The following is a 26,942-nucleotide window of genomic DNA, read 5'->3' on the forward strand; positions in this document are numbered from 1 at the left end:
TAGAAGTGATCAGCGAATACAGCAGCATCTCGGGATACAAAATCAATACTCACAAGTCTGTAGCCTTTATGTATGTGAACAATAGTCAAGGTGAAAAAAAATCAAGGACTCAATTCCCTTTACAACAGTGCCAAAGAAGATAAAATATCTGGCAGTGTATCTAACAAAGGATGTGAACGATCTCTATAAACAGAACTATGAAACTCTGAAAAAAGAAATAGCTGAAGATGTTGACAAATGGAGAAATGTACCACGCTCGTGGCTGGGAAGAATCAAGATTGTTAAAATGTCTATACTTCCCAAAGCAATCCACACATTTAATGCAATCCCTATTAAAGTACCTCTGTCATACTGGAAAAATTAGTACTTCATTTTATACAGAAACAGAAAAAATCTCGAATACCCCAAACATTACTCAGAAATAAAAACAAATCAGGGGGTATCATGCACCCAGACTTCGGATGATACTATATAGTGATCAAAACAGCATGGTACTGGCACAAAAATAGAAAGGTAGATGTATGGAACAGAATTGAAAACCAAGAGATGAACCCAGACACTTATTGTCATTTGATCTTTGATAAGCCTATCAAAAACATAAATTGGGGGAAAGATTCACTATTTAACAAATGGTGCTGGGAGAATTGGCTGGCGACTTGTAGAAGACTGAAATTGGACCCACACCTTTCTCCTCTAACAAAAATTGACTCTCACTGGTTAAAGGACTTAAACTTAAGACATGAAACTATACAAATTCTTGGAAAGAGGGCAGGGGAAACACTTGAGAAAATTGGCCTGAGAGAATACTTTATGAGGAGGACCCCCTCCCATGCAATTGAAGCAACATCAAAAATGCGTTACTGGGATCTAATCAAACTAAAAAGCTTCTGCACTGCCAAGAACACAGTAATAAAGCAAGTAGACAGCCCTCAGAATGAGAGAGGATATTTGCAGGTTATATTTCTGACAAAAGTCTAATAACCAGAATCCACAGAGAACTCAAACTTATTAATAAGAAAAAAACAATTGATCCCATTTCATTGTGGGAAAGAGACATGAACAGAAGCTTCTCTGAAGAAGACAGGCACATGGCTTACAGACACATGAAAAAATGCTCATCGTCTTTAATCATCTTTGATTAAAACACAAACCAAAACTATTCTGAGATACCATCTAACTCCAGTAAGAGTAGCCCACATCACAAAATCCCAAAACTACAGATGTTGTCATGGATGTGGAGAAAAGGGAACACTTCTGCATTGCTGGTGGGAATGCAAGCTAGTACGTTCCTTTTGGAAGGAAGTTTGGAGAACACTCAGGGATCTAAATGTAGACCTGCCATTTGATCCTGCAATTCCTCTACTAGGCGTATATTCAAAGACCAAAAATCAACTGGCAACAAAGATTTATGCACCAGATTGTTCATTGCAGCTCAATTCATAATTGCCAAGTCTTGGAAGAAGCCCAAGTGCCCATTGACCTATGAATGGATCAATAAATTGTGGTATACATATACCATGGAATACTATGCAGCATTAAAAAAAGATGGAGACTTTACCCCTTTTATGTTTACATGGATGGAACTAGAAAATATTCTTCTTAGTAAAGTATCTCAGGAATGGGAAAAAAATATCCAATGTACTCAGTACTACTATAAAACCAATTTATAATCACTCATACTTTTATATGAAAGATGAATCACAACTATAGCCCAGGATGAAGGAGGGAAGGGGAGGGAGATGGGAATGGAGGGGAGTGGTTCAAATAGAGGGAGGGTTAATGGTGGGACCTCACCTATGGAGCATATTGCAAGGATACAAGTCAAATCTATCAAGTATTGAACATAAATGTCTTAACACTGATTAAGTAAATGAGGTGAAAGCTATGCTAATTAGTAGGATGTAAGCACTCCTAATTGTACAAATAACACATGGAATCTCACAAAGGCATAAATGTATTCACTATGTATGTATGACTTAATAAAAAAAAATAAAAGAATAAAGAAAGAACCTTTCATACAGCAAGTTAAAGTTCCCTGCAGGGAGGTGAAAGGAGACCTGTGTGGTGCAGCCGGGGCACCTGCTGGATTCGAGTCCACCATCAGCAGTGCTGCCGCTTTCCCATGTTTTAGTCAGGTGCATGGATGGCTCAGTCTGGTTTTACTCATCAACTTGTGTCTTTTTAAAAGTGATTAGCAGACAAACTAAAAACAAGCACAAAAATAGCTAACAAGCTAACAATAGTCCATGGGAAAAACTCTCAACATTCTCAAATCAAGGGAAAGGTGGAAACCATTACATGAACTGAAAGGAATTGAAATTGTTGTGTCTTAATCAAATTGAACTTTGGTTTTGAATAATGTTTAAATCTGAAAAAATAATGTTAACGTATATGAAATATAGATATGTCGTTGAAGCATAAGTTAATAGGCTAAAAATAGGGGTTTAATCTATATTTAGCTCTTTGAGAATGGAATTGTTTCTCTTTTTTATGAGCAATTTGACTTTTGGACATTAAGTGTGGACGTTTTCACAGGCATATCATATATGAAATTCAGAGTCTCCCTCTAAATTCTTTTTTTTCTGGAAGGGAGTATTGTGTCCTCCTGTGAGGCTTTCTGGCCTTTCCCCACACCATCCCCCTCTGTGAATGTGTCTGTCTGTTAGGGCTGCCTTAGCAAAACACCACACCCTGGACTGATTAACTAGCAGAAAATTAATTTCCTCCTTCTGGGTGGGGGACACAGCTACAACAGGTATTCCACCTGACAAATGAAAACATTGTCACCTAATTGTACCCTCACATTAATCTGAAATTTTAAAAACAAGAAAAGAAAAGAAAATGAATTTCCTCATTTCAGAGGAAGGCCTGAACTTTGGCAATCAAGGCTCCAGGAGGCTTCATTTCCTCTGAGGCCTCCCTGCCCAGCTTGCAGGTAGCCACCCTTTCAGTGTGTCCTCACCTGGCCCAGCCTCTGTCCATGGCCCAGGGTATCTCTTTGAAATCCAAATGTCCTCTTCTGAGAAGGGAACAAGGCAGATTAGCTTAGGATTCACCCTAATGGTCTCGGTCTCTTTTTAACTTAATCATCTCATGAAAGGCCCTCTTTCCAAATACAGTCAGATCGTGAGTCCATATGAATTTGGGAGGCGCAATACATCTTAGAGTCCCCCACCCCAAACCTAGGTTGCTGTGGGTTACCAGCCTCTCCTCTGTGCTGCATCAGGATCCTCCATATCACAGGACACTGATACACTGCACGGAGCATCCTAAGGGGCAGCGGGAAGTCCAGCTTCTTCCTGACTTTCCCCTGAGCCTCCAGCCAAAAGCTACCCTGGTGCAGTTTGCTGTCTATCAACATATCTTAAGTTTTCCTGTCCATTTTCACCTGCCTCTGCCCTACAAGGAGATGTGAAATTAATGATACTGTAGTATTTGGACTCAGTCAATATTCAATAAGTGTTGAAGATATTGAAGATACAATATCATCATAAAAGCAAAATCTGTCACCTTGAGCCCCTTCAAATTCCTACCACAGAGACTCTGATGGTCTCAGCTGGAATAAACTCAGTGCCCCTGTGGGTGGACAGGCGAGAAGCTGCCAGCTGGGAGGATGGTCTCTCTGCATGAGTGAGCAGCACAGCTGGCATCACAGGAAAAGCCAGAGTCTTCAGCATTTACAGATCAAACAAAGAAAAATTAAACTATTCTAGTGATTTTTCTCATAGGAAATAAAGCCTATGGAATGGAGGCTTAGCAAATGTAAATACAGTAATTAATAAATAACACAATTTAAAATAACATTTATTTAATAAAAGTGCTTAGGTTTTAAAACCTGTTTAAATAAATATCCTTCTAGGTAGTTTATTCAAGTGGAAAAAAAGAAAGAAAATGCAAATCATAATAGGAATACATGGGAGGATAGCGCCACAGACAGGGAAGGAAACCAGAAAGAGAGTGTTGCATACAATTCCACACGAATAAAGTTGAGTATGATAAAATAAATAGTGGGCTTGGACAATAAGTATTTAAAAAATAGGGCCAAGAAAGAGACATGATTTTAAAATGGAAATCCCAGGGGGAAAAATTGATGAAAGGACTCAAAAGTACAGAGTTAAGTTTTGCATTGTGATAACTTCTTTATCGAGGAAGAGGTGAGGCCTCCACACCCCTTCCTACCTAAGCCTTCTGCTTCTCTTTTATAGACGTTCTTTCTGACACGTTTGTGGATTTCCAATTTAAAGGGTATTACACTATGTTAGGGAGTTGATTATCTCACTGAAAAATGGCATACCTAAGGCATACCTACCTGTGAAGAAGGAGAGGGACAGGCACTCACTTCCTGCATGTCCCCACAGGAGCCCGGAGCCGAGATTGGTCCTTGACCAACCCTGGAACTCTGGCTGTCCAAAGGATCTTTACATAAATGACTGGCGAGTCTGCTATGTGCACCTGCAGCAGCCACCCTGCCACATCAACTTGTCAGGGTCATTTTATACAACATCAGGATCAATGATGTCAAATTCATTCATCACTGGGGTCCTGAGATTTGATCCCCAGGGGTGGACACACAACAGAATGTGCCTCCATGTCCAGCCTTCTCTGTAACTCAGAGCCTGAGATTCAAGAAGGCTTTTCTGACCGCCAATTTCAAACATGTCCCTGTAGTTCACTGATGGAGAGAAAGGACATCTCCTGAGGCCAGGCAGTCCAGACATTTGCCCTCTCCAGAAGCTGCATGATTTACTCGCTTTCCTGTGCCCTTGTTCCGCCTCCTTGCCCTGAAATAAACCCAGCTGCAAGAGTAACCTGCTCCTGAGTTTGATGAAGCCTTTTAATGAATCCGTAACCATGAGGGTGAGACAAGATACACACGTGCACCCACACACAAGCAAAATGAAAAATAAATACTGATGCTAGGTTTCATTTATTTGAACACACATACACAAAATTACAACTTTAGGCCCGCAGGTTAGTAAAAAGAGAAGCCAGAAAGTTAGAGAAGATTTTTGCAGTGCATTTAACCAACAAGGTGCACATACACATATGCACTTGAAGATTTTAAGAACTTGGATCATATCCATGGTTGCATAATTGGTAATCCTTAATCACACACTTGCATATTAGAAGGAAAATTAAAGTTCCATTCTGTTCCATTCAGAACACAACACTATTAAACTACATATAAGCAACAGGATGACCATACAAGGAGTCCCTAAAAATCAATAATAACATACAGAAAACCCAACACAAAAATGGTTGAAGGATTTGAACCTGCACACCACAAAACAGAATACCCAAATGGCTAACAAACACATAAAAGGGATCATTAGCATTAGGGAACTGGAAATTAAGACCAATTTATTTCAATGATATGAACAGTAGGCAAGCAAATTTGTCAATAGTTCAAAATAGGTCAAATCTATAGGTTTTAGTTGTCTATGAAGCCCCTTAATTCACACTTAGAGCTGTCAAATCTGAACCTGGGGCATGAAGACATCTGTCTTCTATAATTCTATAAGCTGCACAAAGCAAGTCCACTACTTCTGTCCTCTGCTTGTAGATGGGGTGAGGAAAGAGATGTTATGAGGGAATGAGCCTGCATTCAGAGCCCCAAAGTGACTGACGAGCTTTGTGAGCTGCTTGACGGCAGAGACTTACAAGTATTTATTCACATTTTATTCATGTGGGGCAGTATTGCAAGCACTTACACCCCAGCTCCAATCTTTTTTTTTTTTTTTTGTGGTTTTTGGCCAGGGCTGGGTTTGAACCCACCACCTCCGGCATATGGGACCTGCGCCCTACTCCTTGAGCCACAGGAGCCACCCAACCCAGCTCCAATCTTTACACCTTGTATGACGTAAGAGTTCTCAACAGTGAAATAAGTTAATATTTTTATCTGATTCATAGGAGATGCTCAATAATACTTAATGGAAAGGAATAAGAAAAGAAAGGGAAGAAGAAAGGAAGGCGTATCTAACTAAATGGATGAATGAATGAATAAAATATACTGGCCTGGATAGAGCGGACTCAGGAGCAATAATCAGATGACATGATTCTGATCGGTTATGGAGCAGTATTGCAAACACTTAAAGCCCAGTTCCAATCTTTACACCTTGTGTGACATAAGTGTCTGAAGCAGTGAAATAAGTTAATACATGCAAAGTATAATAATATAGGTACTATATTATTATAATCCAGTGCTGTATGTATGCTAGATGTTTATAACATATTACACCAAGAACTACTTTCATTACCTAGTACACATTATGTCACAGTCCTTAAATTCCTTGTGTAAGTGAGACATTGCTATCCGTGTTTCCCAGATATAGTCTCAAGATTGAGCAGGTAAAGACTTACTGAAAATTATACAATATTGACTGAACTAGGGTTCAACCCTTCAAATGTTTGCTTCAACCAGCCTGTGCTGTTACCCTCTATGCTGTCTGGACTGTTTGACCTGAAATGTCAATGAACTTGGTTTTCATTTCTTTGTCCTCAGATGATTAGCAAAAGGTATTGTTCAATTAAGCCAGACCATGATATGAGAGTTTTAAATATTTCCAGCTAAGAAGACTCAGAGGACTTGGGTCATATTTATTCATTGTTGCATAACTGGTAATCAAATATATGCTTGTTATTTTGCAGAATTTGCTTTCAGTTTCCTTTTAAGTGAAAGGAATGTGATTTCTGTTTCCATTCAGAATACAACACTATTAGAATAACAATAGCTAACCCCAACTGGACACTTCTAAGTTTACCAGGCATTTTTCTGAGTGAATCACATAAACTAGCACTTTTACTCCACACAAAATTGCTTGCCCACGAACAAACGGAGGTCCAGAGAAATAAAGCAACTTAGTGGAAGCCACATAGCTAGGGGTTTGTGGCTTCAGAAGATTGAACACCAAGACCATTCCAGCTTTCTACAGGTGTCCTGAAAGCATAAATCCACAGGCCTGAGCACAGTTCTGACCAAAGAGAACTAAGAGGAAATAGATTTCAGGACAGAAGTCAGCAAAGCCATCAAGGAACACTGCAAAGATAAGGTCAGAAGTCACAGTCACTCTCACCAGCTAGGAAGCAAGTTAGAAAAACCCCACTTTTCCTAAGTGAACACATCAACCCAACAATACAGAAACGTAGGAAAAGCTAAATGCTGCATTTTATACTGACGCAATTTATAAATGAAGCTGAATAACCAAAGGGGATTAGACACACATTCCACTATGTCTCTTCACCTTTTCACTGCCATCTGGAAGGGGTCCTGAGGCTAATGATTCTGCAGTCACCTTTTAGTCACCTCTCGCGGGCCAGTGACTCTGGTCCTTGTTTGGCTTTAAAAACAAACTTCCCCCATGCGAAGGATGACAGGAGTTTGGGGATATTTCAGGAGAGAGAAATACAGTAGTGAAGAGGGTGCTGGACCTACGTTATCAGCATCAGTGGTCACTGATGGCTTTGCTGTCAGCACCTGAGCTTGACAGACTGTGATCATATGAGAGAACCGGCTGCCCTTGTGGCAGAGAGAGCTGCACGCTGGCACCCTGCTCCTGAGCCCTCAGCTTTCTTGGCCTTGTTCCAACTTTCATTTTCAAGAAAGAGAAAAATCGAAACTCTAACTAGCTCAGAGGTAGCCAGAGAAGGTGTGTCCGTGCTTCCCTTTGACAGCTGCCCATTTCCACCAGCATATAAAGCACGGCTCCCTGCTGCCGTGCAGCCCCAGGCAACATGTGGATGCTGGAGCCCTCGGGGTTTGCTGGGAAGCTGCTGAGCGTGCTCAGGCTGTCCCTGGGCTCCCTGTGGAGGAGCCTGGTCCCTCTGCTCTGCTGTCTCAGGGCAGCATTCGGGTTTCCAGGCACGGAGAGGAGACAGCAGCGGCAGGTCCGGAGGGAGCCAGATGAGACCACAGAGGAAGAGGCAGGGGATGTCCCTGTGCCCGCCATCCCCACCAGCGTCAACTACCACTTCACTCGCCAGTGCAATTACAAGTGCGGGTTCTGCTTCCACACGGCCAAAACGTCCTTCGTGCTGCCCCTCGAGGAGGCCAAGAGAGGACTCCTTTTGCTTAAGGAGGCTGGTGAGTCCCCCGTCCTGGGGAATCACGGGTGTCAACCACAGAACAGTGGGGTAAGGCAACCAGGGGGCTGGGGACACACACAGGCTGATGGCTTCTCCACAGCTCTCCACCACTATTTCCCTTAGTGGGGTGAGTCTGGGATGCTGGGAGGGTGAACTTGAAATAGGGGCCCAGGACTTCTAAATCGCTGAGCTGCGTGGAGCAGGAGTTGGTGGAGCAAACTTCCGAGCAAGCAGAGGTCCTTGCAAAGCACAGGGCAGCATTCCACTCCGTGTCTGTGCAGAGGTGGTTTGGGAAGATGATGACACTTTCTCAGCATGTCCAAAGCAGTCGTGAATTTGGTTTCCCAAGCACAGTAACTGAAGAAAGTTGAAAACAAAGCCAAAACGTTGACATAAGACGAACAAAAGTTGAGCGTTTTATTTTGAATTATGTGTGTCCCTTAAAAAAAAAAAAAACCTCCCAAGTGGAAGGGGTTCGTTTGTTTGGCAGGTATCAAGTGGAAAGACATGCCAGTTGTTTATAGCAGGAGGGTTTAACTACACAGCACAAGTAAGAGCATCCAGGGAATGGGTCCACAGCGGTGTGGCCCTGAACGGGGTGTTAGGCTGGCTCTCCAGTCAGAGCGTAATGGGGCTCCATCTGACCAGGTTCTGCCAGGCAGTGTCCACTTCTCAGTTCAGTCCCTAGTCCTCCTCCAAGCACTCAGTTTTTGCCAACGTTACACCTTTGGTTCACCTGCTCAGGTTACGTGCTCTTCTTCCTGGAGGTCCACGCTCACTGAAAAACAACTCACAGCTGTGTTACTTAGAAGCTGAGGCAGATTGATCTGGCTTGGTCACACTTACAATATAACTTTTACAAGTGATTTTTAACAAATATATCAATGACTTATTCTCAAGCTTTGCTTGCTGAATATCATCATGTTAATAGCTTGCACCCATGCATCTCAGAGAACTCAGCAGGTAACACGAGTTATAACACCTTCCATTCCACATCTGTTCTTCCTTCAATCCTGTCTTTTTGTCTTTCCCAGAGTTCCTCCTCAGCCAGCAACTTAGCAATGTCATAAGCCTCTTGGTCTCCTTGTTTAACTTTTTAACTGGATTAGAGAGCCAATTGCACATCCTGCGTGCACAGCTCCATGAATTTCACAGGGAACACACCCAAGTAAAGGGGTTGTAGACGCAGAGAGGGAGCATCACAGCACCCAGAGGCCCTGTCTTCCAGCCGTTGCCCTGGCCCCCAAGAGTAATCGTTAGCTGGTCTCCTGACATAGATGAGTTTTGCCTGATCCTGTGTTTTATGTAATGAGATCGGCCGTGTGCACTTTAGGGGATCCGACTTTCTGACTTATTCGCTCTGCCTTATGTTTGCTCAGTCATCCCCACAGATCTCCCCATAAAGACCCCAACCCTCCATTCTCAGTGTGGTTCAGCTCAAGTTCTTATCATTTCTCACCAGGATTATTCTCATTCATCTCATCTCTGCTTTCCCAACTGAAAGCACAGGATCTTATTAAAATATAGTTTTGAGTACTTAACTCCCTACCCAAGTCTCTTATAAGCCTTGGGAAACTAAGCTAGTGAGTATTGTGGTCAGGGCCCTCAGCTAGCACAGCACTGGCCTCTCTATCCCCATGCCATAGACACGTTTTGGTGGTGATTAGAAATTTAAACACTGCTTACCGTCACAGGAGCATCCTCCTAGCATGATGGATTATAACCAGGGAGGCGATCTATTCACACTGTCCAATCTAGACACATCTGGGAGTGAAAGGGGTGCTAAAAGGAACCAGCAGGTGCTCTCTGATCTACCAAAACCAAAACAGTCCTGGGCAGCCCAGGATGGATGCCAGCTCTGCTCACCATAGCCCCAGGCCTTGGAGCTGAGCATGGGTCCTAGCTCTATTTTTTTCTAGCCTTGTGATCTTGAATATGTCATTTGAACTTCTGTGGCCTCAGTTCCTTCTACTAAAAACCAAATAATCATTCCTCCCTACATAGATTATTTTAAGGATTACGTGAGTGTTTAAACCACTTCACCTTGGGTGAGGCTTGATGAGGCCAGATGTGGATCAAGAGCAAATTAGAAAGAGCTTTATAGTTTTATGACAGTTCCTTGGGGAAAGCACAGCAATGCTACCCAGGACCACATGGGCAGCACCAGGGTTGTCGTGACAGCAGGGGGAGAGACCTGTGGCAAGAGCTTTTATTACAGTTTCTGCAGGACTGGGCAAGGAGGCTTAGCATGCTCTAGTTTGGATCATTTCAATAGGCTCTGGGGCATAGGAGCTGGCCCTAGCCACCTGATCCCGGGTCCTGGGATAAACAGGGCAGAGGATAGTAGCCGGGAGCCTGAAAGTCCTACAGGGGAGGGGAGGGGGTCAACTTACTTGGCTGCTCAAAAAGAGGAACTAACCTGTCTGTGGCCAGAGCCTCAAAACAAAGTCAAGACAGCATTGAAAAAGCTATATGGGGCGGCACCTGTGGCTCAGTCGGTAGGGCGCCGGCCCTATATACCGAGGGTGGCAGGTTCAAACCCGGCCCCGGCTGAACTGCAACCAAAAAATATTCGGGCATTGTGGCGGGTGCCTGTAGTCCCAGCTGCTCGGGAGGCTGAGGCAAGAGAATCGCTTAAGCCCAGGAGTTGGAGGTTGCTGTGAGCTGTGTGAGGCCACGGCACTCTACCGAGGGCCATAAAGTGAGACTCTGTCTCTACAAAAAAAAAAAAAAAAAAATCATATATAAAAAAAAAAAGAAAAAGCTATATGACAGTGAGATGAAGTGAATTAAACCACCAAGTACAGTGTTTGGTACTTAGTAGGTGCGAAGTTTGCTGAGTAGATAGACCCATGCAGTGTCCCCAGGGAAGTTTGTGGCACATTTTGCTGCCTGCCCTTTAACGAGCGCCTTGCACCTCTCTGCCACTTCAGCTGGTGTAGATCATCATCTTATTCCATTGACCAAATCTGTGTCTGATTCTTACCGGGTCTGATGATTGCTCCTTTGGTTTCTGATCCCATTTCTGGAACTTGTCACCCTCTTCCTCTTCCTCCCCATGTTTTCTACTGGAAATTGTGGCTCCTCTAACCTGAGCAGGCCACCCCCTGTCTGCTCTCAGCACTGCCAGAGCTCTGCAAAGTGGGCACTGGAAACGTCCCTTGATGGGACAACTTGCTTCCTGGATGGGGCTTCATTCTGGAATGGAGCTACTGTCACGTAGCCTCTGGTACAGAGAATCTGAGAAAGACACAGTGAGCTGAGTTGAACCAGACTGACTTGGACTCAACCCCACTGTGATAATTCCATTGTCAAGAGCAGAATGTCAAGTTATCCTGGGCCTCCTAGTTAATTATGGCACATTTGTCTCCATTTTCACCAATCTCTCCTCTGCTCTGTAAAATATTATTTTTTTAAAAAGAAGAAACAGTCCACAAAGAAATCAACACATGGTTGTCACCAATTTAGGGCCTAAAGGCAGTGTCAACATATATGTACAGGGGAATGGCTTCAGGAGACACACCAGATTGCCCCACGGAATACAGGAAGTTTCAGAATCGGCACTATCGCAGGCTAGGAAGGCTGGCCTGGGGCAGCAAGGAGGCATCGGGCCAGAGGCGGTCCTCTCGCTCGCCCCACCACCATCACACAAGGCCTCGCCCCAGTTCTTGCAGATGACAGGAGGTTTCTTTTTTTTTTTTTTTTTGTAGAGACAGAGTTTCACTTTATGGCCCTCAGTAGAGTGCCGTGGCCTCACACAGCTCACAGTAACCTCCAACTCATGGGCTTAAGCGATTCTCTTGCCTCAGCCTCCCAAGTAGCTGGGACTACAGGCGCTCGCCACAACACCCAGCTATTTTCTGGTTGTTTTGCGTTTTGGCCAGGGCCGGTTTGAACCCGCCACCCTTGGTATATGGGGCCGGCGCCCTACGGACTGAGCCACAGGCGCCGCCCAACAGGAGGTTTCTTTCTGAAGGTTCTGGCCACCAAGGGTTGTACAGTCAGGGATACCAGGAATAGCAGGGAGGAAAAGTGACAAACGGAAACCAGGGAGAGTTAGCGCAAGTCTGCCCAGTGCGTAGGGAGACGCCTGGTTCCAGAACGCAGGTGACAGGTGCGTGACTCTAGGCAGGAAACAGATGTTCTTCTCTGGAAAATAGTGACTCCAGGCTGAAGCCCAAGGATGGAAACTTCGGGATGATCTAATAGACAAACCTGTTTACCCCACCCCCATCACATTGTAGCAAAACTTCCTTTTGTCCAGCCCCCTCTCTTCATCACAGATGTTCCTTTTACATGCAGTTGTTTTGCGCCGCAATCTAACATAAATCCGCAAACAGAAACACCAGATAAAGAGAAAAGCTACAGGAAGAAGAAGAAAACTCCCCCACCCAAATCTGTAATTAGTAATTGCAAAGAAATAAGGGGAAAAATACATGTAAAATAAAAGTAGAATGCTAAAAAAGGAATATTAGAATATGAAAATATGGGGGGATCTAAAAATGCTATTTCTAAAATTAAAATTTTTAATAGGAAGACTAAAAGGTAAAGTCTTATAAAAATAAGACCAAAGCAATGGGATAGACAACAGTAAGAAAAATGATATGAAAAGAGTGGTTAGATGTAGGAACTCCAACATGCCAGGGATAGAATTTCTAGAAAGAGGGAAAATAAAACTTGACCAGAGGTGTTTTTTAATTGAAAGCCTTCCAAATTGCCAGACAACGAACAGGGAGAGATTTCTAAGGCACATTGTCTGGAAATTTCAAAACCTTAGGAAGAAAGCTTCCAGATAATCGAAAAAGCCATTAGAATCCTTACAAAGGATTATAAATGAGACTGTTAGACTTCTGAACAACCACATTAAAACTCTTCTGCAAAAAGTAATGCCTTTAAAATTCTGAGTGAAAAATGATTTCACCAAGAACATTATACCTGGCCAAACTCTTGATTACAAATGCACTTTTGAGACATACAAGTCTTCATTTTGATTCATATTTTATATCTTTTCAGGGGGGTTGTAAATTAATTTTCCTCAATAAGGGAATTCAAGACCCTGGGCAACCAGGACCAGGAGAGGGGGCAGCAAACACAGAATGATGTGCCATGGTGTTTTCCGGCTGGGAGCTGGGGCACAGCCCCTCCGGACCAGGACAGAAGAGGTTTGCCGCTTTGCAAATCTCTGTGTGGTTTCATTGTAGCCTTTGGCGTCAAAGATAGTGCATTCATCTGTATAACTAAATCCTGACATTGAAGTACCTAACTTTCTATAGCCACAAACCTAAACATGGGTAAAACTGGTGAGTCTTTACCAAAATAAAACAACAACAAAATCAAGGACACCTATTTTAAACTAGAGCGCATGCACACACACGCACACACACATAATCTAAGTGACTTTTTTTCCTGGTTAGACCCTGAATCAAACACATGGGCAACCCCACTGGGTGGGATAGAAGTTAGGGACTTGGCAGAGTTAGGGGAGGAGAGGATAATGAGGAATTTTTATTTCGTCATTTTGACATTGAGTCAATATTACTTTTGCCATTCAAATAATAACGAATATTTATGAAGTGGAAAAATCTGTGTTTCCCCTCTGCCAGGTATGGAGAAGATCAACTTTTCAGGTGGAGAGCCGTTCATTCATGACCGGGGAGAGTACTTGGGCAAACTGGTGAGATTCTGCAAGAGGGAGCTCCAGCTGCCCAGCGTGAGCATCGTGAGCAATGGAAGCCTGATCCGGGAGCGGTGGTTCCAGAGCTATGGTGCGCTCCTGGGGCGGGTGGTGCTGCTGCTACTGCTGCTGCTGGGGCTCCCTATTTATTTCCTTCCATCCTGGGCGTTAGGCCAGGCCTGCTGGGGAACTGGAGGGAAGGAAAAACAAATCTTACTTATTCTAATCTCTTTCAAGCTGTGCCTGGTGTTAGGGGAGTTTCGGTTCTATGGCGCTCTAAGTAAACGTTTGCAAAGATGGAAACAGATCATATTAGCAGTGTGACTATCCTGCACATTTCAGTTTAGCAAGTGTAAGGCCTTTTGCCTTAGTTTAACCACAAGCAGGGAAGATGGACACATTTTACAGCTTTGTAGTATAGCATCTCTGTTGGCCCAGGCTTGACCCCGGGCTGATTATATCAGAACTTCATGGGGTATGGACTGGCAAGTGTGGGGAGTCCCAAGGTATTCCACTGTGTGCCAGAAGTAAGAACCACTGGGCTAATTTCTAAATTCCTAAGGTAGCTGAAATTCCTTGCAGGTAATTTATATATGTGTATGTGTATATAATATATATGTATATGTATGAATATAGGTATATATGTAATATATATAATATGTTTTATATATACATATATAAAATATCCCCAGAGCACCTAGAATTCAGTAAGCACTTGAAAAGCATTCTCTCAATTCCCATGTACCACCATTTTAGGTGACAGTTATAACCTAACTCTTAGAGTACATTTCTCTGTTCTTCCTTTGTCTGAGCTGTTTGAGCCTTGAAATCATTCATTTGAAGGGAACCCACATTGCAATCTGCCAAGGATGTGGATAGGAATGCCTTGTGAGAGGGAGCATGGATGGGCAGATGTGGGCAGGAGAGTCCGTCTGATAAAGGTTTAGCAGGAAGAGAAGTTTCAAAGTTTCAGTCTAAGGAGAATCCAGGAAAACCACAAAGCAATGTGTGAAAGCAAAACTCTAGTGCAATGAGTCACCTAACAAAATAGGGGCTTAGAGGGTCACAGTTAGCTTAGGGAACCAGAGTCGGAGAGACAAGAAACAGAACTGAGGAATGAGTGTGGCCTGAGGCTAATCGGCAGGGTGTTCTGGTTCAAGAGAGCCTCCAAGAGGGGCTGTCTGTGGGTGTCCAAGTGGTGAGCAGAGGGGAGACAGGAGGGTCCCAAGTATTCACATATTCGTATGTTAGGGGGTACAAATCAGCCAATTTGGGAGAGCGTAAGAAAAACCATGTCCTTGGAGAGACAACAGGAAATTGTGAAGAGTGGAGCCTGGGGAGTGGCAGGGCCTGGCATAGCACACAGGTGGGCAGCCAACTGTGAGCTGGAATTGATTTCTGTGCAATATGTGCCACATCTTTAGATCATTAAAGACATATAAAAAAATCTACTCTCTATGTTAAATCTTCCATTACTAGTATTTGCAATAATTTGAAATATTTTTAGATGTTGTAAGGAACGAACAGAACATGCTCATGTGCTTGTCTGGTCCATAGCAAAGCCGCTGATTTTTCATCTCTGGTGTAACAGGCCAGGAATGGGTCAGTGTGCTCAAGTGGGTGAGGACACCTGTGTTGGAGCCCCCAGCTCCTGTCCCAGTTTGGTCATTAGCTAGAAGGACTCCCAACATTCAATAGCCAGTTATGCTCAGGGCTGGAGTCATTTGAGCAAAGAATACAGAGCAAACATGCCCCGGTGGAGACACGCATCACCAGCGTCCATAGAGGTCACACACAGGCTTCTGAGTCCTTTCTTTTCTGGGGTCACACGAGTTGTCCTTTCTCTGTAGCAGTGAAGTACTGGGATGTGTTGGAATGTCTTTGGAAGGCTCCTTAGAGTCTTGGGGATGAGCCTTCTGTGTAGGGCTGCTTGTTTCGGCATTGATTGCTACGTAACCAGCCACAGCGATAGAATCTCAAGGCCCCCACAGGGCAACCAAGTCCGTCATGAATCTTGCAAATCAAACAGATATGCACCTTTAAATCTCTCTTCATAAAAGATTTGATAAGAAAAGCTGAGAAAATTAAGAGAGGGTATTGTAGATATATAGCAGAAGCTAGAGAGGTGTCAGAACATAGCAAGCAATAAACTTAGAGATTCTCAGCTGATTTAGAAATCAACTAGATGAGGCTCTAATATAGCTGGTAGTTCTCTATATTTTAAGTTTTGAATTTTTTTTTTGTTTGGCTAGAGAGTATGTTTTAATTAGTTGCCTTTTCACCAATGTGACATACCATTAAGAATTTATTTGATATCAATTTTTAGAGTATTTTGAGTTGTTTTAAATAATAGACAATTGCCTTTTTCAGGCTCTGGTTTGTGCCAGATGCTTTGGGGCATACATTACCTAGGGGTAAAATAAAATTAGCCCCCCCCCCCAATAGAGTTAAAATCACTATTTTAAGAACAGTTGCTTGAAGAGGTTTTGGAATTCCTAGCTTCTATAATTTGAAAGTAATTTTAAGAAAAAGGTGTCAAATCTACAAAGTCACAAGTAGGAAAACGCAGACTTAATCAACTACAAAAAATAACTCGGCTGGAGGGGATGCCTGTTGCTAAGAGATAAGTGGCTTATATGAAACAGCGGAGGAGTAATAAGGATGATAGTGCTCAAGAAAGCAGCAAGGACGAGGCCAGTATGCTCCCAAAAAAGTCACAGATTTTCACATCTTGTGTCTGGGGTAGCTATTGATCTCTGGCCCCTACACCAGTCTGCCCTTTATCTGGTATTCTTGGCATCTAATACATCGCCATAGCTGACGTAGCATAGGGCCTATGTCATAAAGTTTAGATTATGAATCAAATATAAAAATACTATCAGGAAGAAGCTAAGGAACGTGATGTCTCTGAGAGAGCAATTTTTTATCTGTGTGGTGGGAAAAAAAAAAAGAAGTAAATCTGTAATTAAACATAGATAACTTTAAAGGCCTTTAAAATATACCTACTTTCCTCAGAAATTATATGACCTCTGGCAGGGATAAAAGGAAAATTCCCTTTAGATATGTTAATAAGAGCTCACACACCCACAGAGTTTTCGAGCAAACAGACATAAGTGTCTCCATCATTTTCTCATCTGTACATGTGGTTTTGTCAAGATTTATTTCACACAAGAACAAAGTCTAATTCATACCTCAATGAGTGTTGGGTGTGAGGGAAAGTGTCATTTTAAAAATTAGAACACAAGAAGCAGGCGTGCTTTACCAGAAAGAGGTGTGAACGGTGTGAAGGCCTGGGTGTCTGGGTTGGAAAGTCTAAAGATGGTCACTGTCCCTCAGGTGAATTCCTGGACATTCTGGCCATCTCCTGTGACAGCTTTGATGAGTCCGTTAATGTCCTCATTGGCCGTGGCCAGGGAAAGAAGAACCATGTGGAGAATCTGCAGAAACTGAGAGCGTGGTGCAGGGACTACAGAGTCGCCTTCAAGATCAACTCTGTCATTAACCGATTCAATGTGGACGAGGACATGAACGAGGAGATTAAAGCGCTAAACCCCGTCCGCTGGAAAGTAAGTACCCAAGGTCACTTTGCTGACTGTAATCAAGAAAACGTTCTGCAGAGACAGTCTTCAATGAAAACAGAAAACACACAGTCATGGGAGACCTGTGGACGGCAGAGCCGGCTCCACAGCAGGTCCTGAGCTGTCCCTCTGTTCTCTTTACAATCACACATTTCATGCCGCAATTTTCCTTTCTGAACCCTGGGACAGATTCTTTTCTGGAATGCTCTGGGGGTAAAGTTCCAGAGACATGCTATGTGCTCAGAGATGTTCCGAAGAACATGTCCCTGTAAAGTCTGAGTTTCTTCTTTCAGCTTTCAGCTTGTTTAGGGGTGGATGGATATAGGTTCCTTATAAATTCTGATGGTGCAGTTTCCACTGAATTAGCAGAGAGCTTTAGGGGTCAAGTCATCCCCGAGTTGTAACTAAGAAGGGCCTTTGTTCCCAACCTCATGCTTTAGCACTGCTCTGACTACTAGCTCCTAGAACCTTCCGGGTCACACACACATTAGCCAGCTCAGCACAGATAGGAAACACAAGGTGCTGACCCTTACAAACGACTTCCCAGTCAAGTTTCCCACCCGTGGCTGTTCTTTAGAATCAACGCAGGGAGGCTCCTTAAAAAGCAGCTTCTTAGACCTTGACCCATATCCACTGTCCTGAAACCAGCTGTCTGGTCAAGGCACGCACAGTGGAAAGGCTTCACGGAGTGTGTTTTCAACAGGCTGCCATGTGTAGCCATCCAGCACCTGTGTCTGGACCCCAGTGTGGATGCAACTGAAGGTCAGATGTTGAATTCAGCTCCAGCAAGGAAAAGAGATTTAGGAGAGCTGAAGAGACATAATATTACATGTGCTCACAGCGTGTGGGAAGGCTAGACAGGCCAAGCTGACCTGCAAGACTGCATGTAAGAGGTGGCACTCAGTTACGCTCTGAAAGAGGCAAAGAATTTCCGCAGGTGGCAAGGCCTGAGGCAGGATGCCATGTCCAGACCAGAGGGCCTGCCCCCCAACACAGATTTTTGTTTCAAAGCCTCTGTTGACTTCTTTAAATCCATGTCAGCGCTCCCAACAGACAGGGAGAGAGACGCTCTGCGAGGACAATGTAACTTTCCTGGGTTGTCCTGTGAGATGGGGAAATGGGTTAAGGGAAGTCGAAATGCTACTTACTCTAAAAAAGTTCAAATAGGCAGATTGAACTTGAACTTTTGGTCACATATATAAATAAGCTGAACTATCAGTCACATGCCCAAGCCTAGAAGGAGCTGGGGGAAAAAGCTAAAAAAAGAAGTGCAATAGCGAGAGCAGGGACTATGCTCCAAACATGACCTAGACCAGTTTTTGAAAGTTTATATTTTAAGAATGCTCTTGCTTCCAAACCATATTTCTAAATTTCAGGACCAGCTTATTACTCCAGAGCAATGTCTCCCTTGAATGTTTCTTAGTTCTGAGCGGCGTCTTTGCTTAGAAACGATGAGGCTGGGCGCAGAGGGAAGTCAGGTGAAAGGCTCTTTACCAGGCACACGTCCCTCTGCCTTTCAGGTGTTCCAGTGCCTCTTAATTGAGGGAGAGAATTCGGGGGAAGACGCTTTAAGAGAAGCAGGAAGATTTGTTATTAGTGATGAAGAATTTGAAGGATTCCTGGAGCGCCACAAAGAAGTGTCCTGTTTGGTGCCTGAATCTAACCAGAAGGTTGTATGACACAAGGCGTTCTGTTTGTTATCTGCCTTCAGACTGATTTCAGACAGGACATCTCTCTCCTAAGGGCTGGCTGCATTGCTGTTTTGGAGGCTCATTGCCAAGAAAAGTGGGGAGTGTTTCATAATATCCCAGGGCAGATGCGGCTGCAGTCCACCTCCCACTGGGGGCTCTCTCATGGGCTCGGTGTCCCTACCCAGGGACGCACAGGATGGCGCCTCGTAGGTGATACGATCATATAAGAATCATATACGTAATCTTGGTATGTGATTCATAGGTGTGTAATAGTCTTTATATATGTCACATACATATGATATAGCCCTAAATAGAGACGAAACTCATATCAACACTGTCACATTATTTATTTGAACAATCTTTGGGGATAATTTTAAATGTCAGATAGAAAATAGAAGAAATGTTCCATCGATTCATTAGTTTTCTGATGTCATTAAACTGTGTACGTTCTGTTAGCACCAATTTCGTGTATGGGTTAAACAGGGCTGGCCAAAGCATGTCTACCTTATGAAGCTTCTAGGTATTACTAAAGGCAGAGTAATTAATTGATGTGTTTTCAGATGCTAAAGAAAAAAATTCTTTGTTCTCTGGGTGGCGCCTGTGGCTCAAGGAGTAGGGTGCTGGTCCCATATGCCAGAGGTGGTAGGTTCAAACCTAGCCCCGGCCAAAAACCAAAAAAAAAAAAAAAAAAACATTCTTTGTTCTCCCTGACATAGTAAACTCCTTACTAATGGAAGATATGAAAAAAAATTAAATTATGAATGCTACATTTGAATACATGAAAACTAAAAGCATATGCCATACATTAAAAAATTTAAGGTAGATTGTGCTAACATGATATACTGAATTATATCAATGAAAATATTATATATAAAAGTTCTTTAAATCAATAAGAATTAACACACACACACACAATCCCACAGGCCATGGGCATAAACAATTTATAGAAGATAAGAAAATAGTGAATAAATATTTTAGGAGTATTTTATATTCAGTTGTCCAAATAAAATATCAATTAAAATACAAAGCAAGAAGTTGCCGTAAGAGGCAGTATTATTAGTAAGAGGATAAGTGACTATCCCAGAAAACAGACTGGTAATTTATGGTAATATCCTTTAAAATGTTCACATATTTTGATTAAGAAATTCCACTTTAAAATACAGGAAATACTCAGTGATTCAGAGAAAAGTTGTGTAAAGGCATGTCACTGCAATGTACCCTTGTATTAATCCAAAATTTTAAGAAAAGAATAATAGCGAAGAATTAAAGATTGCCTAACATTCCACATATAAAGAACAGGTAAATATGTTTACAGAATGAAATGTCGTACCATCTATAGAGCACATTTTAAAGACTATTAATTGACGATGATAAACTCTCATAATAAAATGTTAGGTACAGATGACGTTGGTTACAAACAGTATGCAAGATCAAACTAAAATTTAATCCTAAAGGCCAAAACAAGAAAATGCATCTACACATATCCCCCAGGGTTATCTTGGAGTAGCGAAATTTTTATAGTTTTTATTTACCTTTATAACTTTTTTGGACTTAAAAAATTTGTAAAACAAGTATCAGTTTTATTATTTAAGAAAACATTTTAAGAACAGCTTCTCCCATCTGCCACCCCAAAATACACATACCGAAAAATCTCTCCTCCATAAGCTTATGTACTGTTAGCAATTCCAAGAACAGAAATTCCTTCCTTATGCTTTTGACGTCTGTGGGTCTTGGTGAATGGTTAGAGTTTCAACGGTAATGTCGAAGGGAGCATGGATAAGAAGGTCCCTGCATAAGGGTGGGGTGGCTCTCAAAAAGAAGAGAGAGAGAATCGAGAAGGAAAATCTCTCCTATCGCCGCTCTATTTTATTTGATTTTTAACAGTCTGTCTTAATTGTGTAGTTACTATGAAATCCAGGGAAACACGGTAGTTATAATCAACGTTACTGTGGTATTGTTGAGTCCTTCTTCTGTATGACAGACCATTAGCCCATCTGCTCATCTCAATTTTCACAAGCACTTCAGGAGCCAGGTGTTAGTGTTCCCATTGTGTACTCGAAGAGGCTGAGTCTGAAGCAGGATTTTGGTGACCCCAAAGCCCAGGATCCTTCCAGCCAGTGTGTTCCAAACTTGACTTTGTATCCGAATCAGCTGATAAAAGGGCAGATCTTGATTCAGTAGGTCTGAGGTCAGCCCAGGGCTCTGCACTTGTAACCTGTCTGCTGTAGATGCTGCTGAGCCTGACCCCCCACCCAGACTTCAAATAGCAGGACACACCAGGCCCTGCTCAGGAGAGGCGGACTGTGGCCCGAGGGACTAGTATGAACTGCCACCTCTTTTAGTACAGGAAACAAGCTAGGAATTGATGAGGCAAACATCTAAACAAGAATAACATTTTTGACCAATGAAAATTGTGTAAAATTCCATTTTCAGGATCCATAAATAAAGTTTCAATGGGGCTGGGCTATACCCGTTGGGCTTGGTGGCTTTTGGGCTGTGACTCAGAGCTCATTACCTGTGACAGAGATTGGTGTCCTGTAAAGCAGACGATATTTGTCCTTGGTCCCTTTCAGAAAACAGTTTACAGAACTCCCCTCTGTGCATAGGTATGGGAGGTACCACTACCCGCAGAGAGTGTAGGTGTGCATCTGGAGACCCACAGAAGGCTAAACTATTAGTAGGGTTAGAGTAATATTAAAATCCTCAAGAAAGCCACTCTTAACCCCCCAGCTACTACGTTACAAAAGTTCTGCTTTATAAATTGAAAAGGGGGAGGTTAGATACTTGGTGGACACAGTCACCAGGAATACTGAGCAGCAAAGAAAAGGGCTCCCCCACTCAGGAACCAATAAGGAGACTGCCTGGGATTTTACTGTCAGAGAAGGCTTCAGGGTAAAGATTCTGCCATTTGACTCTTCCCGCAAAGGGCAGAGCATCCAGGCTTGTTCCAGTGTGTTGACACTGTGCCCACAAATAGATCCTCACCTTGCAAGGGACGTACCAAAAAGCACTCATCTGGGATGAGAGAACCAAATCCAGAATCAGGAAACGCTACCTTCAGACCTTGTAAGATGGGCAGCTGAGCTCACATGCTCAACAGCACACTTGAAACTAATGTATTTGATTTTCTCCTTTGCAGATGAAAGACTCCTACCTTATTCTGGATGAATATGTGAGTATTTCTAAATTGATTAAGCTGTGATGTCAGAGTCGAGTTACATGAGTCTAACTACCTAGCACATATTTGTCCTTAACCAGTCTTACTGTTGGTGATCACACTCAATAGGACTGAACCCTTACTTTCCTGTGACGAGTGTGGAGTATGTAGGTCCACGGGCATTAGCAGAACCCGGGTCCCAGCATTTGCACTAACCACCTCCCCACCGTGGTACATGGATGTCACTTTGAACCTGTTATCACCCATAGCAGCAGCAGCATCTGCTATGCAGTCTCCCAAGATAGGGCACCCAGGTTACTTTGGAGAAAGGCACTCCACAGTTATTTTCAGTAACCCAGATGCAGCGGCTTGTGCTCTTTCCAATAAGCTTTGGCTTTGGCAAAGACTATCTCGCGGTTCCTCCCCAAACACCACTGGTATGACTCCTCCCCCCTCTGTCTGCTAAAGGAGAAGGAAAACCTGCCCTTCTCAAAATTCAATACTAAATTACTTTTTCCTTTTCCTCTGTCTCACCCACCCCCGATTTATAACCCTTGCCAATATTTCTAGCAGAAGATAAATAATCTCACTCAAAATACATTTTTATAAAATGATTTCCAACAGCAACCTTGGGTTCAATATTTAAATTGAGTTTAGTTTTTCTGAGAAACACTTACTGGACTCTTGGAATTTTGTTATTTTCATGTTAGCCAATAAGTCTTTGTAGCCATTTCTTTTCTTATTAACGTGAGCTTTCTTTATAGAGCATAAAAGAAAAGGGGGTAATGAAAATGTTCATTTTCTAGGTTTGAGGTACAGAGGAAAATACAATCTATTTGGGGGATGCAAATTATAATGACTGGCTGGAGATTTTGACCAGGGTTTCTCAGCAAACTGCCATATGGTTGGAACAAACTGAGTTGAGCCATGATTGGCTTGTGCAAATGTACGAATATTTTGCATCAACAAATATTACTTGACCTCCTACAGAATGCTCAGGATAGGTCATAAGATGTGTGAAGACCTCATATTTGCCTACAAGGTAAAATAGGATAGGCTAAAATAAACAAAAATGGATAGAGTAAGATAAAAACAGAGACTTTCAGTAGGGCACATGAGACTCTCCTCAACCTGGCTCCCGTCAGCCTCAGTAGCACATTCTTTTTGTCTTTCTCCCCACTTTCTCCAAAGAAGTTTTTATTAATATTTACATGTATAACTTATGCACACAGGTTTATATTCCAGAAACATCATCTACTTACAATTTCTCACATGCATCCTACCATTTCATGCTTCTGTGATTTTTATAATACTGTTCTTTTGGATTACAAGTTTCAAAATGTAATTCAGATGTCAAAACTTGGGGGAAGACTTTCCTGATTATTGCTCCCTTGGAGAAACATGCACCTCATCTAGGGCACGTATAATTCTGTTTATTGTGTGCTTAACCAATCCCATTTATCTATGTCAGCCTCTTCCACTAGAACGTGAGTTGATTGAGTAGAGAGATGGGTTCTGATTGGTTTAGTATCCAGCCACAGATTTCAAAAATCATTCATTTACATGATTGGGATATCCAAATTTGTTTGAATTAAAACCCTAACTTGAGTCGCATAGGATAACTTACATGGCCATATGCCCACTTCTGTTATGAATGTCCTAGATGCGTTTTCTGAACTGCAGAAATGGACGGAAAGAACCTTCCAAGTCCATCCTGGATGTTGGAGTAGAGGAAGCTATAAAATTCAGTGGATTCGATGAAAAGATGTTTCTGAAGCGAGGAGGAAAGTATGTCTGGAGCAAGGCAGATCTGAAGCTGGATTGGTAAAGCTACAAGTGGAAGAAGACTTTAACCCACTAGCAGGGAAAAAAAGACTCCCAGTGTGTTCCTGTCAGCGACACGATTACGCTGGTATTTCTCAATGGCTGAAAATCTGATTTCCACGGCACGTGACATCTGATTATCTGTGGTCACGGAACACACAAATAACTTGGATAAATGAAATCCATAGACAGTGAAAAAACATGGTGTTTACTTAATTGATCTCTTATCTCAGTGTTACTGAAAAAGGACTTCTTGCTTTAAGTTTGATTTAGCTAAAAAGCTTAGGTAAGTCATCTATACCCAGGATCCCAAATCAAGTTTGAAGATGTGTTTGTAAGAAATAAGCTCCAAGGATATCTTTGAAAGCAATGTTTAATTTGGATTAGAATTTTTTAAGCAATGTTTTTCTCTCACTCTTATATATCCGTTTTGAAGCTATTTTCTTTTTTACCTAGTTTTGTTTATTTGACCTAGTCAAACATTTCCTGCTAAATACCCAGTTTTTACAACTGGGAGTGTTACAAAATATCTCCCCGAATTATTTCTACAGATTATGATGCTTTTTATTTTTCTAGCTTCATACCATGACAACTTGGACTTTTTACCCGGAAATATAGAAATAGTCAACAGATGTTTTCAAGAACAGTGTGTGACTATCTTACCAGTTTTCAGTGACTACCTGGAAGGAGATAATAATTCCCATAATGGCAGGGTGGTGCTGCCCTAGCACACAGCGACTATTTGTTGAATTTTAATTATTTTTGTTGCAATCCTTTCTCTTCAGTGATTCTTAGCAAAATCAAGACACAGTCCACATTGCACTGGACAGTTGACTAGGGGCCCAGATTACCTTGATTTGTTAATGTATTATTCAGGCCATGTGAGGCTGTCAAGTAAAAATATATGAACTTAATGGACTAGGAGGTCGTCCCATACCCCTGGGAAGTGAGGCCCTGGGCTGGCAGGGTGCCCCTGCCGACGTGCTGGAAGACCTGTTCAGGAAAGAACGTGGTGATGAGTAGAAAGCGTGCCTGATTTTAGTAAATGAAATCATGGCACAATATGCAAGGTCTCAATGAACTCTGAATCCATTGAAGTAAGGCACAATCTAGGTCAGTATGAGAAAATCCAGTGACTGCCTTTTCTAGCTTGAGGAAGGAGAGCACAAGTGTCACTTAAACTAGGTCAAGGAACAAAATCCTATCCTTGTGGAAATGTTGCACGCAGCTTGTTTGCATAATCTAGACATATCTCATTGCCTGGAAAAAAATAATTTCCTATTATTGTTTCAAAAATGCGACATCATGGAAAATTTTTTTTTTTTTTTTTACCCAAAGAAAAAGTAATTTCAATTCAGCCGCAATTCCAGTGCTGCTCACTAGATGGCATTTGCATGTTGCCTGAGTTCATTAAGCATCATCCAGAAATTCTGCTCAATAATCCATTTGCAAGTCTTGGTGATTTTGAAAGGTTTCGTTTTTCTTTCTCAAAAGATAAAATTCCTAATTAAATCTTTTGGCTACTGTAATTAAACATAAATATGTTTGTGTACCATCCGGAATAGGATAGGGTGCCCAATATTTCCCATTTTATGCATTTAATTTCTTTTAGAGTATTTGTTAGAGGAAGATGAATCAGAAAGATTTCTTTTGTTAATCCCCCCTGGCTCTTGATAGTACCACTTAGGTACTGATTACCTTCATATAATGAGCATAAACAAAAAGAATTTCTTTTACTTATTTAACATGAATTCACCTTGATGATCCTCACGAAAGAATAATTTCAGCAAAGAAAGATCACATAGGTGAAAACACAAAGACCTTATTTCATAGACAGTAGGTGCTCAATCAATGTATTTGAAACCAAATTTGAACATGAAGTTCAAATCTTTTGAGTTGGAGTGAATTTTTCTTTAGTGAAAGGAAACTGTATTTCTGTCCCCCAAAGGAAAATACAATATAAAACACAACAAAATTGCACTGAAGAAATAAGATATTTTAAATACATTTTCATCTATTTCTATCCTTCCTTCTTTTACTCATTGTCAGTATTAGAGAAAAAGACTTAATGTTTAAAATATTCAAATGTCCATTTTTCTTAAAGAGGAGAAACAAGGACTTTTAGAATTACTATAATTACTATAAAATTTAAATTCAGACAGTACAGTGTTTTACTTTTTTAGCTCTAAATATGAGTGTTAGTTTTGTAAATACATTTTGTTTTATTGAGAAAACAAAGAATAATTTAACTGAGGTATCTTATGTGAGTGTTAAGAACAAATATTTGTAGGTGCACATAATTATTGCTTAAATTTAAATGTAATAACATGAATGGAATTTTGTTTCATAGAAGCATGGAAAGATCATATACAAGTAGTAATAATTTGGTTTAGAAAGTACTAATCATCTTTTCTATTTATTGTTAAACATTATAGACGTGAGGTGTTTTCTTTCAAGTTGACGTTTGGCTGAATCATCTGAAATCTGGGCTCATGTTTTATCTCTATCAGGACTTTGGAGCCTAGTTGTTGAGTAAATAGAAGTCAAAACAACCAGGAAAGTGTTAGTATGCCTCTTACAAATAATTCATCTTACAAATTACCCTTTTGCTGAAAGGAGTCAATTTAATCAGCTGTTTAGACAGAGACCAGTCATGTTGTAAAATTTTAAGGTTTTTTTTTTGGTTTTTGGCCAGGGCTAGGTTTGAACCCGCCACCTCCAGCATATGGAATCAGCGCCCTACTCTTTGAGCCACAGGCACCGCCCAATTTTAAGATTTTGTCTGGAGTGTGTAAGTGGTATTTTAGCTCTTAAAGAAATATATAGATTTGTTTGCCATATAGGATGCTCTTGAGTATTGGCCAAATGTATTACAACCTGTTTTAATGTGTACATTAAAATATTTTTTATATTGCCTCTTCTTTCAGAGGCTCAGT

At 41.8% G+C, this 26,942-nt stretch overlaps 1 protein-coding gene across 1 annotated transcript; it reads left to right on the top strand.

The window, feature by feature from the left end:
• The first annotated feature begins 7,706 nt into the window (after nucleotides 1-7,706).
• On the top strand, nucleotides 7,707-26,940 carry RSAD2 (radical S-adenosyl methionine domain containing 2). The gene is made up of 6 exons (XM_053589046.1): nucleotides 7,707-8,080; nucleotides 13,686-13,847; nucleotides 17,093-17,322; nucleotides 18,855-19,004; nucleotides 22,165-22,197; nucleotides 23,846-26,940. The coding sequence occupies exons 1-6, from the start codon at nucleotides 7,732-7,734 to the stop codon at nucleotides 24,008-24,010; spliced, it is 1,089 nt and encodes a 362-aa protein (XP_053445021.1). The 5' UTR covers nucleotides 7,707-7,731; the 3' UTR covers nucleotides 24,011-26,940.
• Nucleotides 26,941-26,942: the final 2 nt, after the last annotated feature.

Source organism: Nycticebus coucang, chromosome 4 (genome assembly GCF_027406575.1).
Source record: "Nycticebus coucang isolate mNycCou1 chromosome 4, mNycCou1.pri, whole genome shotgun sequence".
Taxonomy (NCBI): Eukaryota; Metazoa; Chordata; class Mammalia; order Primates; family Lorisidae; genus Nycticebus; species Nycticebus coucang.

What these genes read in the sequence shown, in the direction of transcription:
- RSAD2 (XM_053589046.1), top strand. Translation starts at nt 7,732, where the DNA reads ATGTGGATGCTGGAGCCCTCGGGGTTTGCTGGGAAGCTGCTGAGCGTG. An exon ending in TAAACCCCGTCCGCTGGAAA is followed by an intron (nt 17,323 to 18,854) that starts GTAAGTACCCAA and finishes TCTGCCTTTCAG; the next exon opens with GTGTTCCAGTGCCTCTTAAT. An exon ending in TGCCTGAATCTAACCAGAAG is followed by an intron (nt 19,005 to 22,164) that starts GTTGTATGACAC and finishes TCTCCTTTGCAG; the next exon opens with ATGAAAGACTCCTACCTTAT.